The 18,369-nt window shown below is 42.5% G+C and overlaps 1 protein-coding gene across 1 annotated transcript; it reads left to right on the top strand.

Annotated features, from left to right (window-relative positions):
- The first annotated feature begins 7 nt into the window (after window positions 1–7).
- On the top strand, window positions 8–17,830 carry SUPT7L (SPT7 like, STAGA complex subunit gamma). The gene is made up of 5 exons (XM_054630672.2): window positions 8–136; window positions 358–1,012; window positions 7,709–8,033; window positions 9,462–9,699; window positions 12,671–17,830. Exons 2-5 carry the CDS (start codon window positions 600–602, stop codon window positions 12,931–12,933), a joined length of 1,239 nt encoding a protein of 412 aa, XP_054486647.1. The 5' UTR covers window positions 8–136; window positions 358–599; the 3' UTR covers window positions 12,934–17,830.
- The last annotated feature ends 539 nt before the right edge of the window (window positions 17,831–18,369 follow it).

Below are 18,369 nucleotides of genomic sequence, written 5' to 3'. Positions count from 1 at the left end.
GAGGTGGCGGGCAGCGGCAGCGGCTGGCGCTTTACTCCTCCGGGCCGGAGGAGCGCGGGCGGTGGAGGGGCCGCTCTCGGCGGCGGACCGGGACGCAGTTCCGGCTGGGCGGCCCGGAGGGGAGCGGAGCGCCGGGGTAGGCGGGTGCGGGGCAGCTGCGGATCTGGGGTGCGGGGCAGCCGCGGGCTCGGGGAGGGACAGAAGCGAGTGGCGGGCGAGTCGAGTGCGACCCCCGGAATTTCTCCACGCCGCGGGTCCCGCTCAGCGAGGCCCAGGTGGGCCCACACCAGCCCTTGTTACACACAGAAACTATTTCCGTCTCACGAGTGCGTTTGTTTCTGCCCCTTCTCCCCTCAGGAAAAGCCGCGATGCGATCTGTAAGCTGCCAGAGTGGCAACCTAATGCCGTTGAGGACACTCTGCTGCTCGGCGAGGCACTGAGCCACAGCCTACTTGGCAGCCGTAACTTGAGTTGGCGTCATCCCAACCCCTGTGTCTGTTGCTGCCCCAAGTGCTTTTCCCTGCAACAAGGTCCTTTATACCCGCAGCAGTCGGTAGCCTTCTTCTGGGTCCTGAGCAGCACAGGTGACCTATGCAGAAATGCTGCGGTACTGGGGCGAGATCCCGGTTTCCTCCAGCCAGGCCAACCGCAGCTCCTTTGACCTGCTGCAGCGGGAGTTCCGCACTGTGGAAGTCCAGGATCCCCCGCTGCACCAGCCGTCCGCGAACAAGCCCCGTCCCACCACCATGCTGGACATCCCCTCCGAGCCCTGCAGCCTCACCATTCACACCATCCAGCTCATCCAGCACAACCGGCGCCTGCGCAGCCTCATCGCCGCCGCTCAGGCTCAGAACCAGCAGCAAGCAGAGGGCATCAAAACCGAAGAGAATGAACCTCTGCCATCTTGTCCGGCCTCCCCACCTCTCCCCGATGACCTGCTTCCTCTGGATAGCAAAACCCCCAAAATGCCATTTCAGCTGAGGCATAGTGACCCAGAGAGTGATTTCTACAGGTGTGTTGGTATTTCTTTAGGTTAGTTCTTGGCTGAAGGAAAGCTGAGTGTTCTAAAATGTATATGTAGTTATGTTGATTCCCTCAGGCTGAAGGGTCAAGCAGTTGTATGTAAAGTATAAAACAGTCTTTAGAAAGGAAATACTTGGATTTTTCCAAGTATTTTTCCAAGTTGCTTGCTTTTGCTTCCCGTCTGTGAAATGTGGATGTGTGGTGCTGAGTTCTGTCTTGTTAGTGCCATGCTAAATGCACGTGCATGGTTTTGTCAGTGGTGTTTCCACAGTTTTAGTTACAGGATGTGAAGTCTCTTCTGTTCAGATCACTTGCAACTAAAGTTGTGTTACTGTAATTGCAAATCCAGAAAACACGTGACTGGGTTTAGGCTGTTCAGCTGCAGGTTCTGAAAAGATGATTTGATAATGTATTTGTTAGGTTTCAGTGGCTGAGGACTGTGACACGGTGACTATCATATTCCACCCAGTTTGGTGGGCTTCCAGTCAGAGCTGGAAATGAGCACAAGTGAAGGGAATTCTTGTCTCTGCTACTGGCTCCACCAGCTGGACAAAGTGTAAAGAAAATTTGTGCTTCTTCTACCTCTGCTGCCAGCCTTTGATTAAATAGTATTGCCACCACTGCTTGTCAGTCCCTCTGACAGGCACTGATTTCACAAGGAGGTGTTGCATTTCTTGCAATATCTTAGAGTACTTTGTAGGTTATGTGCATTTAAATGAAGGGATTAATCCTTGCTACTATGTCCAGTAATGAACATTTTGAGGGAGAGGATAACACATTTTAGTTTTTAAAATGGGTAAATGTGCATCAATGGAATGTAATTTATCAGTTAAATCCCACTGAGATCTTTAATGGCCTGAGGTTGTATAAAATGCGTTTTATTTAAAGATGTTGCATTTGGTAACAGAGTCTCTCTGAACAATAGAGTGATTCTTTAGTGCTGTTTCTGGAGGAGCACCGTCATCCTTCTCAGAAGATACAAAGCAATTAGCAGATAGCAGAGACTGAAGGGAAATAGGGTTTTGTGAGAGTAGTCAGGGCCTGTGACTCCTGTACCGTGGCCCTGTGGTTTGTAGAACTGAGAAGTGTTCTGTTCTGTCCTCCTCAGTGCCTTCAGCTTGAAATTCAGTTTTCTATGGCTCTGGCCACATTTTGAGGGCTGCTTTGTCTTTCTGTTGTTCCTTCTGAGTTTTTGGGGTCTGGGTAAAGAAATGTTATTTAGTGGTCAGCCACGTGGGGGAGTGTAAGGACTGTGTTGTGGAAACTGGAGACAGTTTTGAAATGAAATGTTTTGTGGCTGACAGAGTGGATTTATAATGAGCTGCAGTGTATTCCAGAACTTAATTGTGTGCTTGCTAACCCAAACACATATATGCTTTTCCAGGGGGAAGGCTCTGAGTTGTTGTTGCATGTTTGTTCCTAACTGTTTTGAGACACATGAATTAAGAATAGCAACTGTTTTATAGATGCTGTTCTAGTAGCAAAAATGAAGTTCTGTGATTTGCTGATGCTTCTGAGTGTGTAAAATCAAATTAAAGCAAGAACATTCTTCCCTCTAATAAAACATGGTAATACTTAATTCTGTGCTGCCTTCTGAAGTACAGTTATCAGAATTACAGTATTTGGATAAATCCATATTATAATTCTGGTTTTTTGGGTCAGTAGCCTGGCTCTGAGAAGTAGTGTAGGTACATTTAGATAGGAGAAGAAAGGAAGATAAGAGTAGCCAGCCTGAATCAGATCACAGGTTTAGTTAATGTAGGCCTGTCCTCTTCTGTTTCCCTGTTACTCATTTTCATTCTTTGACACACCGTTCCCTTGTCTTTTATTTTGTTATCTCCTGGATTGGTTTTGGTTTTCCTCTGCCCCATATCTAACCCCTACCTCTTGTATGATGAGGAAGAGCTTAATTTATGGCTATTTTTGAGTTGGTTTGGTGTATCAATCCCCCAAAGTCTGTACTAACAATGGTTTTATAATTACTACACTGTTCCTTCCTACAGTTTTCCAGACTGTTTATAAATATGTTAAAAAAACATGATAAAAAATATGTTGATTCTGGCACAGATCCCCCAGGGAGGACCTGGACTCCAGAGTGGAGATCTCTGATCTACTCACTTGTTGATAGATTTGGAGGGCTCTGGTAGGTTTGTGAAGTAGTTTTTACTGTTAAAAATAAGCACTCTGGGTTCTTTCTGAGCATATTTACTTGTGTGTCCTCTAGTTCTTTGAATTTCCCTGATGCACCAAAATATATCCATGCTTCACAGCCTGCAGTTTTCCACATTTCTTCTGAAAGTATTAAATGAAAATGTTTTCATGTTTTCTGTCTTCTGGTCCTCATGGGCCAAGGCAATTTAAAGCAAGAGGAGACTCACCACAGCTATTCAGCTATTTCATCCTTGCATTCCTTTAATATTCTTGGATGAAGTACCATCTGGTCCTGGTGATGTTGCAGTTCTTGGAATGCACAATAAAGGATTAACATTTGGTTTTGCTGGTGTAGAAATAGAAAAGCAGCTTAAAGTGTAATTGATGAAGAATGAATAAGGAACTGTAGACTTGAAACTACCATTTTGACAGGAGACTCTTACCATATAACAGCTGCTAGCTTTTCCATCTTCCCTGCTCAGCTTCCTCAGACTAGCATGCATCCATCTTCAAAAGAAGCCTGACCTACTCATGTGCCTCTTCTTGTGTGTGCATGGTTGGGTTCTTAACAGATTTCTCAGTCATTTGGTCATTTGCATTCCTGGCCATGTTGGATTGCCTTGAAGGGTAATCTGTAAACAAAATTGGGAGCTTGCAATGGAAAGACAGCTCTTGGCAGAAGGACTTGTAGTGAAGAAATGTCTGTGCAGAGGTAGAGGAGTACATGTCAGTGGGATAGCAGTTTTAATGTAGGGAAGGATTTGGAGCAGTGGTAATTAAAGTGGGCAGGAGACACTTCCCCTGATGATCTAAGTGCTTTGGCTCAGTCCATTTCTAAGCTGACTGGTCTGGGTTATGCCACTGAGACCCAATTTATTTTTACCATTATCTGTTGAGCATCTTTTGTTCATACCTGTGCAGCCTTCTGTAGATGTAGCAGAGGTATTTAAAAAGAGACTTACCCAGGGTGAGATGTAAAAAGGCTCTTTCCTGAAAGAAAACAACTTTCTGGTTTGAGTTAGTGTGCTGTGTTCTTTGGTGCTCTCTCTGACTAGTGTATCTTGTTTCTACAATGTTCTCCTTTATTTTACTACTTTGGGAAAATGGCTCTAAAGCAGCCTCGTTGCAGCTCATTTGGTAGAAATTCAACTTCACAGCATAATGTTTCATCAAATTGTCCTGTTCTTAGGAAAAGCAGTCCCTCCCTCCATCTGCTGCTGGCTTATGCTCACCTAGGAGGGAGCAGGGCACTTCAGTCCAGTCCTGCAGTTGATTGAGCCTCAGCTGCTGATCCTTGTGCTGACTTAGCCTGTCCCCTGAAGACACTTGGATGAGAAAGGAGCCATGAGCTCCCCTTCCCTCCAAGAAAAACTGCCCTACAGGAGAGGAGCTTGGAGGGACGGATGGTGCTGCTTTTGTGGGGTGCCTCAATGTCATTTAACTGACTGACACAGAAAGTGGGCCTTTTGTGAGTTCTGAAAACTGACTAAATCAGAAAACAAGTCTGGTTGGTATAAATGGACACTATTTTCATGTCTTCTGCTGTAAAGCTGTGCATGTTTTTGGTAGTGGTGGGAGAAGGCTGGCCCTTGGGTCTAATGAATTAGTAGCTGGACAGGTAGATTTCTGTCTGGAACATCATCTGGTGTTGGTGTTAGACATACAAAATTGAAGAGTTGGCCAGTATTTGTGGTAAATTTCATACTATATATTCTGTGGAGGAGGTTGCCATGTCACAGGACTAATTCCCTTTCCTGCTAATCTCTGTTGACAAAACTTTAGGGATTACAGCACTCATGTTTACTTGTAGATATATGACTGAGACTTTCAGGAAAAGAACTAAGTGCTGCAGAGGGTGGCATTTTACATAATGATAATATCTGGATGGGTGCATTTTTGGTGCTATCTGAATGAAATCTAGCACAAAGGCTCTTTAGCTATGATCATCATGGAAAATAAGAAATTTGCTTGTCCTTTTTGGGAAGGCTTGACATTAGATAACTGCTTTCAACATAAATGTGGCTACAGGACTGTTTTTGTTCATGTGCATTCTTATCAGAGGGTACCTGGAAGTTAAAGGAAATGAAGAAAAGTTATTTTTGTTGTTGGTTTCTATTAACATCTACAACAATATTCCAATTTTTGCTCTCTGTTCTGGCTTTTAGTCATATTTCTATGTTGTTTATTATGAGAAACAGGAAAACAAGAGAAGAAAACATAAGAAAAACAAAACCAAATTGATTGGCCTTACCAAGAGCAAGAAATGGAGATTTGGATTTGAGTACAGTACCCAAAATGTCTTTCTTCTCTGTCTTTAATTGATTAGATTTCAAGTTGATTATATGCCTTCCAGCATAATGACCAAGCTGCATTTTAATGCTCACAGTTAGTTTCTTTTCCTCTAGGAGTTTAAAAGAGACACAATATTCTCTGCTAGTTCTGAGCAGTGATATGCATTACTGAATGGCTGTTTTACTCTGCTTTGCAAGTGGCTAAGTATCCTGCTTGGGATTGCCAAAGTTTATCCACAGTGTTTTTAGTGAATGTCTCTGTACTAATAATAGTCTGGCATTCAGTTTTGGTAGCATAAGATGGTCTCCACTGCTGGCTGCTGGACAGCTAGGTCTGTCCTTTATATTAAAAAAAAAGAGATTCTTTTTAATAGACATTAATTTTAAGATTGTTTTCTGGTTGATTTTCTTTGATGGTTGTTTCTTTCTGTTATAAACTCTTGGTCCTGGTGTTGTGTGAGACATATGGCTGTTTGTGAACTTAAGAATTCTGCTGCTGAGGTGGAGGGAGGAGTGAGGGAGATGCAAAAATAGTATGGGTGACTTTTTTTATAAAGAAACTGATGATCTTTTAATTAATCTTGTCAGGGTGCCTGCTGTCTGCTTTGCAGAGTAGTTACATAATTGAGTAGAAATTGGGATGCTAATTATTTTCCATCAATTAATAGCTGGGATGAATCCATGACCTGAGATTCACATACTGTTCTTAATATCTACTTAGAAATGTGATCATATGCCACTCTTAATACAGTGTGATTCCCCCTTTATTTGAAAGTGTTGTGCTGGGGTTCTTAAAAATGAATAATCTTCATCCTGATAGTTCTAAGTTTCACCTTCCTTTTCACTCCTCCTTACTTTTTTACTGCAGTGTTTCAGTGTTTTACTGCTGTGTTTTCTGTGTGTCAGCTCTGAGGATCAGGGGAAGCTGAGACTCTGTGGCCCAGCTTCTCAGTGAGACTGAAGGGTTCCTCATGAATTGTTGGAGATCAGTGAGAACTTTATCAAGCCATCAGTACTGTCTGTGTGCTGTTAAATCAGGTCCTTCTACTGGAAAGAGTGTGTGGTGATGCAGGTGATCCAGGGTAGCAGTGAGGACAGTCTCCAGTGTGATGTGGAAGATGTTGGGAGAAAATTATCAGAAACAAATGGAGAGTGAAATTGTTAGCTCAGTTCTGCCCCTGGTGCTGAATGGAGTGTAAAAGTGTGAGTATCACACTTAGTAATGTGAGTATCACACTTAGCAGTAATGGAATTTGATTTTTGACATTGGCATTTGAAGTCCATGTTACTGATATGGGCAAGTAGATGACATACCCTTAATTGTAAGTTGAGAATCTGGTAGATATGTGTTTCTCCATCAGAGGCTTTGCCTAACTCCTCTGGGGAATATCTATTTGTTAACTCATGTTGATGAAAAATTTGGTTGGGTGGCTATAAAGCGAATGATGTTTGAAGTGCTCATGTCAGTTGTTCTCCATCTCCTCCATCCTGTGTAGTCACTCCTTCCTGCTTACCAACAGAGGAGGGAAATCTTAAACCCAAGACCAGGGAATGGTGCTTTATGGCCAAACTGGTCCAGGCCTCCTCCCAGGACCTTAGGTTGCATATGGGGATACTTCTTTCAGTGTCATGCTTAGTGACTACAGGAAACCAGAGCAGAGAAACAGTCTTTTTGGCTGCAGTGTACCTCTATGAAATGGATGTGTGTCCCATTTCTTGCTTTTTTATGTGTGTCTTTTGCTTTAGAAATTCCAATCTTGTCTATTCCAGAAGCCTTTGTATCTGACTATTAGGCCTGTGACATCAGAGATAATAAGGAAGAGCAATGTAATTAACTGAGAGGGGAAATTATTTGCATTCATGTTATTTAAAATGCTTTTTTTTGTTTGTGTCAAGGACCCATTTAATTCACCGATTTATTTCTCCAGGAGAAAAGCTCTTAGGTGGGAAGGGAGATGCTTAAGGGTTCAGAAGATTAGCATCCCACATTCATGAATCACCCAAAGAATCTTGTGGCATTAGAAGGGAAAATTAAACTTGGAAGTGCTGATTTGGAGGGAGGGGAAGAAGGAAAAGCAAATAAACACTTATTAGGTGGTGTTCATATATAACAGAAGCTGTGGAGAACCCCAAACCCCCTGCTTTCCCTTTGTACATCACCTTATTATTGACAGTATCTCTTCAACTGATCCAGTCCTTCAGATTTTTGCAAGTGTGCTCTTTTTGTCTTTCCTGTTTCTCAGAGGAAAAGGGGAGCCAGTGACAGAGCTGAGTTGGTCTTCCTGCCGGCAGCTTCTGTACCAGTCAATGGCCACCATCCTGGCGCACACGGGCTTTGAGTGCGCCAACGAGAGCGTCCTGGAGACCCTGACGGACATCGCGCACGAGTACTGCCTCAAGTTCACCAAGCTGCTGCGCTTTGCCGTGGATCGGGAGGCGCGCCTCGGCCACACGCCTTTCCCTGACGTCATGGAGCAGGTCTTCCACGAGGTGGGCATCGGCAGCGTGCTCTCCCTGCAGAAGTTCTGGCAGCACCGCATCAAGGATTATCACAGCTACATGCTTCAGGTGAGGAGAGCATGAAGGACCTGGCCGTACAAGAAATGTACCCCCAGTACAGTTGCTTATTCCGGAGTCTTACTGAGGGGAAATCTGACTGGAAAACCTGCTGGGTGTGGAGAGGAGTCATCAAGGGAAAGAGAACAGGAACTTTATGACTGGAAGACAGAGCCCCTTATTTGTCTTCCTAGTGAGACTACTAAGGATGCTCTACTGATGGCATGCCTGAATTTAAGAAGAGTCCCCCAGCTCTTGAATTACCCAGTCAAAATTATCAAGTAGAGTTAAAATCAGAACTGACCGAGGAACTGAATTTTCTCCTTTAGCAGGATATTTGGCTGGTTAACATTTTGGAAAACAAGTAAGCAGAGATCAATTTCTAGGCTGTAGAGTGGTTTGTGTTCGCTTAAGCAAGGAGTGACTTCCTTAAGCTTTAGGAGTGTAGGGTAGTATTTTGTGATGTGAGTTGTCTCACAGGTGCTACCTTCTTATATAAAAATAACGTTCCAAAGAGTTGTCTTTGTTGGAAACATTCCTGCTCAAAATACCGGTTCTGTTCATTTTTGTTCAAATGGTTTTGTTGTCCTTTTGGAATCTGGGTTTTCTGCATTGTTCTGCTGCTGCAGTTCACTCTCACCCTGCAGCTGATCATTGTCTTAACAGTCATTGTTCTTTATGCAGGACTGAGGTCCACAGTAGCCCCTTTATTTGGAAGTATATCTAGAAGGGGGAAATAGGCTTTGCTATTCTTTTTCTTCCTTGCTTCTGCTGTTAAAAAGTCTTGCAATTTTCCTGAGCACAGGTCACTGACTGTTAGGTTTTAGTTGTATAAACAAGTATTTGTTAGAAGCAGATGAAATCTGAAATGTTTAAATGTAATTGTTTGTTGTTGTTAAGTTTCTGGAAGTGCAGGGTAGTTCTAAATCTGATTCCTGTATTTGTTTCACTGGAGAAAACTTCTGTGTTTTTTTGCTGTGAATCTGGCAGAATATACTCAGGCTTTGCCCAGTGGGGACTGCAGGGCTGTTGAAGATCTAAAGCACTTGGTTTTTCATGCTGGGGTGAATTTGTTACTGTAGGATGGGAACAGTCTTACAGGTAAAACCAAAGAGTAAGACTGAGACATTTTGCTTTTGTTCCATGCTCTGTTTAAATTTCTGAGCCTCATCATCTCTGTTTACAAAATAACGGTGCTCATATTTATCAGTCAGATGTTAGTGGATTAAACCTCTTATTAAAGTCCCTTGTTACAGAACAGAAGGTGCACTTAAATGGAAAAAACATCTCTTGTGTAGCTGGTAAGTTGTTTACTTGTTCATTCAGGTCAGATGTTAATAATGTTCAGGGAACAGAGTGCACTGCAATGTAATTGCTATCAGAGCCTCTGAAGTCACTCTCACCTTTCTGGCCTCTTTTTCACCTGCTGATCTTTGACAGGTTAGCAAGCAGCTCTCTGAAGAATATGAGAAGATTGTCAACCCTGAAAAGGCAGCAGAAGACACAAAACCTGTGAAAATTAAGGAGGAACCTGTTAGTGATATAACTTTCCCCATAAGTGAAGAGCTGGAAGGAGATCTGGCTTCTGGTGACCAGTCTTTGCCTGTTGGAGTTCTTGGAGGTCAAAGTGAGCGCTTCTCTGCCAACTTGGAAGTAGAAGCTTCCCCACAGACTTCAGGTAGGGGTCTCTTGCTTCTCCTGGAAGCAGGAAGAAGAAACTTTCTTTTCTTCTCCTGGAAACAGATCACAGTTCCTTGTGATCTTGTTTCCCCCGGTTAGGTTTGGATTTGTGTCCAGAGATTCATATTCCTGCAAACTTGAAAGCCATGTTCATTACATAGTTTAGGCACTGAATGAATTCTGGAAATATGAATGGTACTTGGGGGTGTCCTCCATATTCAGAAATTACCCTGGTAATGACAGTCACTGTTTTGTGAAAGCTTATTAGTGACTTATGTGAAATGGGCTCCTGGGAATCCCTCCAACTGTCTGTACCCTAAAGCCTACTGTATTTGGCTGAGGCCATGGAAAGTGAAATGGTGAATGAATTAATGGGGTTGTGGAGACCACTCTTTTCCTCAAAGCTTTCCTCAAAGCCATCCCTTGGTGACATTGAAGAACATTAGTGGCAAGCATGGGAGAATCTGCTAATGGCCATGCCTGCTTTATATCAGCATAGAAGTTTCATTATCTTCGCTCTTTGGTGAAGCTGAACATCCTGGAATGAAAAAGAGGCAGTTTCAATTTTGCATGGAACCATCTGAACTCTGGAAGTCCCTGCAATAACTATTTCACTTAAAAATCTGGTTAAAAAACAATGAAGCTTATCCTCCTATTAACCCTAAGCTAAGTAGCATGTATAGTGAGGTTAGAGTATGCCTCTAAGTCCACTAGTGTTTTTGCATTGTTATGAGTTTTAAAAAACATAAATCCATCTAATGTTTTTCTGAAAGCTCATACTATTTTCCATGTCACCTCTGAAATGTAAACTGTTTGCAATATTGTGGGAGAAGGAGCAGCAGATTCCTCTGGCCCATCCAGGGTTGCAAGTGATTCATCTGGAAGGCTTTGTATTAGCATCTACCACTTGAGACCAAGAGGTTAGCACGCTAGCTGTATATTAAATGCCTCTTGCTTCTCTGATACAGAATTGATGTTTTCTAATTAAGAGTACAAGTGCTCTGTTCCTTCCTGAAAATCCCTCTTCACTTCACAAGAGCCTTTGGAGATCTCATCTGTGAGAAGTTCCAGTCTAGACCTGGGCAGGTTGGAGAGTTGTAATATCCTAAGGAGCAAGAAAAAGCTGCTACAATTAGACCATTGCCATCTCAAAATGCAGGTGTGAAGCCTGCAGGGAGGGCAGAGAGGCTTCAGTGTCTGAGGGCAAAACTCTCATTACAGCTTTCAATGTTCTTCCTATGTTTTTGTGGATGTCTGACACTGCCGTTGTGAGCTGGCTGCTTACTTTCATTGCAGTTGGGAAAATGGAGGCAAAATTGTTCCTTGTTCCTCCGCCTCTCAGGGTAACGTGAAGATTAGCTTATTTCTGAAGTACTTTGAAGTTAAAGTGCTTTGAAGATGAAACATCCTTTGTTGATGCTTAAGTACTTTTAGTCATTAGTGACACTCTTAGTGACAGGTGACAGAGCTGAAAGGAATAAGGCTGAGCGATGAAGAGCAACTGATGAAGGAAAGACACAGTTTAGTTTAGTGAGCACCTTTGATTATTATGTAGACTGGAGCTGTAACTCTGGAACAGCATTTTAATGATGTGTCCATTGTTGTTGAGAGACATGCATTTCCTTATGATTGACATAGGAAGGCTTCCATTAAGGTAACTGAGCTAATGTAGGCTGTGTTATCAAAAAGGTCTCATGAACCTTGGTTTTGGCTAAACTGATCTGGAAAAGATTCCTGACTTCTTCATAAAGGAGAATTCTTGGCACAGACACATGTTGGAGCATTTGTTCTCTTTGTAATTTCTACTAATAATGGCCTATTGTTACTAGTATACTGATAATAGGGAATGGTCATAGGTTTGGCTCAGTACAAGAGCTTTGGTTGTGCTTTCAAACTGTAGCAGTGCTCTTTGAGACTTGAAGTTTGGAAAACGTATTAAAATGGTTTCCTATTTTGTTTGTTGTTTTTGTAGTGGGTCTTTTTGTTGTTTTTGTTTTTTGATTGGTTGGTTTTTTTTTTTTTTTTTGTTTTTTGTTTTGGTGTTTTTTTAAATTTTCTACTTGAGCTTAACCCCACACGAGAGAGAGAAGATTTCACAGTTTATTCAGTTCTGGTCTGTTTATGCCCATCTCAGCAAGGAGACCAATTAGTGTGTTTTTAATAGGATTTTTGTCTCACTTTAAACTTAAACAGATATAATGCAATCTGTAATTACTTCTCTTGGGGAGAAAACATTTGCTGTTATCAAGGAATATGATTTGGTAATCTTGTACAGAAAATCCTCAATCAGTGCTCAGATTGCACACTAGTCCAGAAATGTTTTATAAAAAAGTGAGGCTGGGAGGAGCTATTTCCCAGCAGGGCATCTGTGAGGTTGAGCCAAAAGGATTTCTGTCTGTTCTGCTCAAGGATGGGATGAGACCTGTGGGTGCTGAGTAGAAGGAGGCAGGCAGGTGGCTGACTGCAGCTTTGATGTCCCTGCATTTCAGTGCTGAAAGTGGAATTTGGGATTGTTCATCTACCTAGTCCTCTGCCCACTCACTTCACCTCCCCTGCAGAAGCCCAGGATGTCTGACAGTAGCAAAGTCCTCATAATGACTTCTGGACTGCCTCAGAGTCCTGCTTATGCAGGGCCTAGTCCCTGTGCTGTTGGTGTACTCACTGCTGGGACACTCCTTCTGGAAAGTGATGTGGAGTTGTTCCTCAAGGAGAAAATCACGTGCAGGCTAACAGTGAAAGGATACCAGCATATTTTTGCAGTGGTAATTGCTGGACTATTAAATAAGTCAACAGATATTTTTTTATTGATCACAGTGCTTGGGTGTGTTTTGTTTGTTTTCCCCCAGCACAGTTAAACTGTGGCTTTGCTTTTGCTCCATCTCTACCTTTGCTGCTGTCCCTTGCATCTGCGTGCTGTTTGTGATTTATCTTTTTACTCAGTTACTACTGTTTGCTTTTTCCTTCTCTAGGGGCTGAGGTGAATGCTTCCCCACTGTGGAACCTGGCACAGGTGAAAATGGAGCCACAGGAAAATGAGGAGGCGAATGTACATGGCCACGGGGTTCTAGGCAGTGATGTCTTTGAGGAACCAATGTCAGGCATGAGTGAAGCTGGGATGCCACAAAGCCCCAATGGCTCTGAGAGCAGCTATGGTTCTCATTCTGCTGACAGCCTGATGGGATCCTCACCTGTCTTCAACCAGCGCTGCAAGAAAAAGATGAAGAAGATGTGAAAAGAAACAATCTTTTTATTTAGTGCTGATGGTGTGCAACAGACACTTGAAAGGAACTAGTAGAGTACTGTGATGATTCCAACACAGGGCTGGCCCTGGTGTGTGAGGGACCTGCATGAAATGACTATGAGAGGTTTGATGTGTAGCTCCCCTCTTTGCTGGCTTCTGTACTCCATCCTGATTGATGAGACTGAAGATCACCCTTTGCATTTGATGGTGGCATGGCTTGCTTTGTCAGATTCATGAGGAATGTGCCGGTGAAAAGTAGTTGTGAGGAGATTTTCCAAGTTACAGAACCATTGAATGCTTTGGTTTAAAGGGACCTTGTGGCATTTCTAATCCAGCCTCCTGTTCAGGTCTCAGCCAGTTAGAGCAGTTGCTAAGGACTTTGTCCATTTGAGTAGCTACAAGGATGTTGATGCCAATTCTCTCTGGACAACATTTTCCCATCGCAGTAAGAAAAACAATATATCTGCATCTAGTTGGAATTTCCCATGTTCCAGCTTGTGTTCACTTGTTAAGTTATTGTTCATCTCTGAGAAGAGTCTGACTGCCTTCTCTAACCCAGTTATTAAGGGATTATATACAATGAGATCTCTTTTTAGCCTTTTCTCTTCTTAAATATGGAGAAACCATGTTGCCTGAGCTCTCCTTACTTGTCCTGTGCTCCAGCCCCCAAACCAGCTCTGTGACCTTCCACTGAAATTGCTGCAGTGCCCTTGTAAAGGGGGAGCACAAAAATGAATGACATCCTCCAAACTCTATCTCACAGTCGCTGAGTAAAGAGGAACAACAATTTCCCTCAGAGGGCTGGCTGCCTGCTTGCTGGCTGTTGTGGGCAGCAGGAGAGTCCTAAGTCAGGGTTTTAGTTGGAGAGCTGTCACTGAGGATGATGATGGGGAAGTAGGATGCTGTAGCGTGGTCTCACAGTGCCATTAGCCAGCTCCCTCAGTGCCTTCACGTTCAGCCTGTTGGTTTCAATGGGCCCAAGTTCTCACTAACTCAGTCTTCCCCTGCTGTAGGCAATGCTTTATTCCTGTATGCTGCTTGAAGGCTCGAGGACCTGATAGGCCTTAAAGCAGAACTTACAGTGAAAACAGGTGAAAAAGATGTTGTGTACATGAGCCTGAAAGTACAAAAGCATCCTTTGTTACCATGTTGTTTGCATTGTTGAACAGTAAACCATATTTTATTTAACCTTCCTTTTGCTTCCAGTGTACTTAAAGAAGGCCTTCTTCTTACTTCTTACCAGTTTGAACTCCAGCTGAGCTTTGGCTTTCCTAATTTTCTCTGTATACTTGGGCTGTGTTTCTGTATCTCTGCTGGCCAGCCCATCATCACTTCTACTTCTATGTACCTTTCTGTTGGTGTTTGAGATCAGTCAGGAGTTCCTCAGTCAATTTCTGCTGTAATTTCTGTTTGTCAGAAAGGACTGATTTTTTACTTAGAGAAGGCTGTCTCTGAAGATAAAGGAGCACACTTGGGTTCCTTGGGGTGGCCAGGACAGAATTTCCCTTGTGAAGTTCTGCTGAGACATTCCTTAAATTAAACAAAATATGTTAACCTAAAGGTACAGGACTCTGTCTTGTACACATTTCTCAGGATTTTAAATGCCACAGTTCTATGTCTTCTGCAGCCAATACATTCACATTCTCCACCAATTCTTCCAGCAGAGCTTACTCCCTAGTTGATTACTTGATCATCTGTTCAGGGAAGTTGATGTGGTTTTCTGGAGAGAATGAAACAGCTTTTACTAATGGTGTGAGCCTGTACTGGCAATGCAAACTTTTCCTTTGCTGTCATTGGATTGAGTGCAGCAACTTCAGGCTGGCTGAGCTTTCATATTCAAGGTTGTTATCTTGACAGCTTAGTCTGAAACAGAATCTATTTTGCTGCTTGCTTTTATAGCTCAGCTGACTGATGGAATTTTTTTTGTTCTTCACAATCCTCAGTTGATCAACTCAGTCTTTAACTTGATTCAGTGTGGCTCTCTCTCAAAAGAGCTAGAATGAACATGAATCAAGAATGAACAGCCACTTAAACTGGCTTTATACCTGTAACCCCTTGGGATGGTTGAGGGAAATTTAGCAAACCTACCATTTATCTTTACAATTGCTGGTTTATCTTTTGAAAGAATGAGCTTCAGGCATAGTATTTTTGTTTCTGTATAACATGCCTGGCCTTAATTCTTTTTTCCTAACTGTATTTCTCTTCCACTTTATAGAAGTGGAATCCAAACAGAAAATGTCTCAATGTCTAATAAGAATGCGTGACCATAGGCTTTTATGGACAATGGAGTTAAAATTGTCCATCAGAGTTTTAAAGGTCTCTCCTGGGGGGTAAATTCTCACTATTTTAAGCCTAGTCAGTAGTAGAAGAGCATACCAGGAAATCTTTATTTTGATTCCCCCTGAGTCACCATTAGCCAAGCTGCAATGTCCCTGTTTTCTCAGCTGTAAAAGAGAATAGTAATATTTGCCTTTTAGAAGTGTGTTTGAGATTTAGTTACTCTGCAAGAAAAAGGCGCAGTAATCATTCAGAGAGTTTTGTGAGAGCTGCAAGCTTTTATTCCACTTCAGCTGGACTGTTGCTGGCTGGAGAATGCTTAGATGGTCACTGAAATGTCCTGTATGACCCAGATTTTAAGCAAAACTGCTGATCACAAAGACCAGCACAACTCTGCTGTTCAGCTGTCCAGGTACAAGGAAGGCATTTGGGATGGTACCTTCTCACTCAGCTTTATGTGTCTACATCTAAACTTGTTCCTTTGGACCACACTTGCAGATGAATAGAAATAATAATTTCTTAGGTCACTGTCCTTTTGGGCTTGAGGTAGAAGTATAAAGCAGGTTGAATGAATGGCATTTTTAGAAAGGTCTATTTTTACTTTGTGTGCCCATGAAGTGAGTTCAACTTGACTACCTCAGCTGAAGACATCCACACTGTCAGTGTATGAGTTAAGTGATGTGACTTAAGCCTTTCCTGGATGGGAATCAGAGACTTCCTCCTGCTGGGCCAGTGCTTTTTCTTTTCTGCACATTTAGAGCTTGCAGTTCAAATGGTAGTACAGGGCTAAGAGCAGGCTGCCCATCTCAGCTAAACCAGCAGATCCAGCATTCCCCACAGCACACAGAATGTGCCGGGATGGGGCCCTGAGGCTCAGCCTGATTTGCCACCTGTGTCTTTGACACTGTGAGAGCACCTGTCGTTGGGCCTTTCTCTGTAGGTGCTTTGCAAACTGGTTCTTGTAGTAGTGTTCTTGCAGCCAGGTACTTATGCAAAGTCCATTGCACTATTTTTGGGAGCCAAATGACAGAGTGACTGCTGCCAGCATCGCTTGCTCATTTGCAAGATTTCAAGTGGGCTAAAAATGAAAATATAGTGTTCTCTAGGGCTTTGGTTAAACCTCATAAGTGTTAATCTTAAGTGCTTTCTCTGTATTGTTCATGTGCAGATGTTCTGTCTTAACTTTTTTTTTTTGTGATGTTTTTTATTATTTCACATTCCTTTTCCACACCCATTTCACCCTGTAACACGCACTCTACTACAAGCCAAGCCTGAGTACTTCAAGTGTATTTAAATGCAGTGCATATTCACTGTCTTTTGAGTCAGCTGTGTTGTTGCAGTGTAAGGGAGAAGTGCTATTGATTCTCTTTGGGATGCATGTTTATGCAGAGGTGAGAAACCCATCAGCATCGCTTATACACTTAAAAGTGCAGGCAGAGTAATAGCTGTACCTCCTGTTGCCCCACTGTGCTAAGGGTTGCAGCTGACTTTTGTGTGTGCATGATGTTTCCTTTTATGCATGTGGAAGCTTTACCTTCTGGGTGAGCCCTTTGCCTCTGAACATTTATGGTTCTTATATTTTCAGTGGCGTTGATCATGCATGAAATAGTGAAATTTAAAAACTAGCTCACAAAGTCAGACACAGACTATATGCTCTTTTGATGAATCAAAGAAGATTTTGCTAGGTGTTAATGCAGCCTTGGGCAGCTAGTGAGGTGTGTTCATTGACCATGTTATCCCCAAATTTCAAACCACAGTGAGAGGATGCAGTTGGTTGGAATGAAGCTCTGCTCTCGCAGCTGCTGTTCCTTGCTGATGGCTGGTGAAGCACTCTGCTGACCCACCTGCTTCAACACTCTGCAGTTTTTACAGTTCTTTCATCTTTCTCCTTTGCTTTCCAAAAGTGGGTGGATGAAAAATGGGAACAGTGAGTATTGACCATGTCCATATCCAGTAGCATAGATGTCTTACAGTGATTTATTTTGCCATGATTGAAATTGGTAGGAGCTTTGATATCAATTTGGAGAGCAAGATCTGTAAATTACTTGGCTTTTGAAGTGTTTTGCATAGGAATCATACAGGATTGTAGTTGAGAGAGTGCTGTGTATCATATTCCTTTTCCCCTCTAGCAATACCTTTTTATTCCTTTTGAAGAGTTTTGCCTGCTATCCAGTAAAGTTCGCTGTATAAATGGCAGTGTAACAACTTATGTGTACAGATTTATGTCAGACTACACTACCTAGTGATTTAATTCCAAGGCCATCCATGATAATTTGAATATGCATAATGCTGTGCAGAAAAAGAGATGTTTGCTGCATAGAAATGTACAATTTAAAAAGAAAACAGGAAAACAAGATTAGGTAGGGTAGGTGAGGCCAATCTGATTATGTGCTCAGTTCTGAGACTAATGCACATGTTATGTGTGAAGGATGTTTTACTTAAAATGTTTTTGTACACGCATGTGAAAGAAATATGTAACTTTGCTTTGTGTTTATATGGAACAAAATTACTTAGAAATATTTCAGGGTTGGGTTTTTTTTTTCCTTGCTCTCCTGGAGAGAGTTGCTTTGTAATTTCTAAGAAAATAAATAAAATGATTCAGAAATAAAAATTCGAAGGGTGTTGTGTGTGTTTTTTGGTTTTGGAAATGGTGCTGTGAACACAAAATCCAGTCTTGGGGTTCTGTTTACCTTTATGTGGGATCTGGAGGAGACATTTTGCAGGCCTGAGTAAGGTACTGGGATGATGTATCACAGCTAGGAAGACAAGAAATGTTATTCAAGGGTGTGGCCAGGGAAAATGGAAGTCTTATTTTGCACAGGTGCCAGTGCTAGTGAGCCCCTGAAGTGATATTAGAACCACAGTGCTACTATTGGTATTCATCCAGCATAAGCAAGTGCTGTTTCTGGGGCAGCTACTTACATACACTTCTACTACTTATATTAACAGACTACCTAGGAGCCCTGCTGCAAGCCGTGTGCTTTGCTCTTTTATGTGCCGGTCTACTTATTTTACATTCTGCTTTTTATTTTTTTTCTTTGGACTGCAGTGAATGAAGCGCAGTGTGCTTTCCCCTCTGTTCTGGCATGGCAGGGCTGAGGAGGGAGGTTTGAAGCTTGCTAGCCCTGCTAAGCAATTGCGAATAGCACA

Source organism: Agelaius phoeniceus, chromosome 3 (genome assembly GCF_051311805.1).
Source record: "Agelaius phoeniceus isolate bAgePho1 chromosome 3, bAgePho1.hap1, whole genome shotgun sequence".
Taxonomy (NCBI): domain Eukaryota; kingdom Metazoa; phylum Chordata; class Aves; order Passeriformes; family Icteridae; genus Agelaius; species Agelaius phoeniceus.
The sequence above is the reverse complement of the archived record's forward strand: the minus strand, read 5'-3'. Positions and strand labels throughout refer to the sequence as shown.

Bases quoted from the DNA above. Each gene is read 5' to 3' on its own strand.
- SUPT7L (XM_054630672.2), top strand. From the start codon at position 600: ATGCTGCGGTACTGGGGCGAGATCCCGGTTTCCTCCAGCCAGGCCAAC. The intron at 1,013-7,708 runs GTGTGTTGGTAT...CCTGTTTCTCAG, and splicing joins CCAGAGAGTGATTTCTACAG to AGGAAAAGGGGAGCCAGTGA. The intron at 8,034-9,461 runs GTGAGGAGAGCA...GATCTTTGACAG, and splicing joins ATCACAGCTACATGCTTCAG to GTTAGCAAGCAGCTCTCTGA.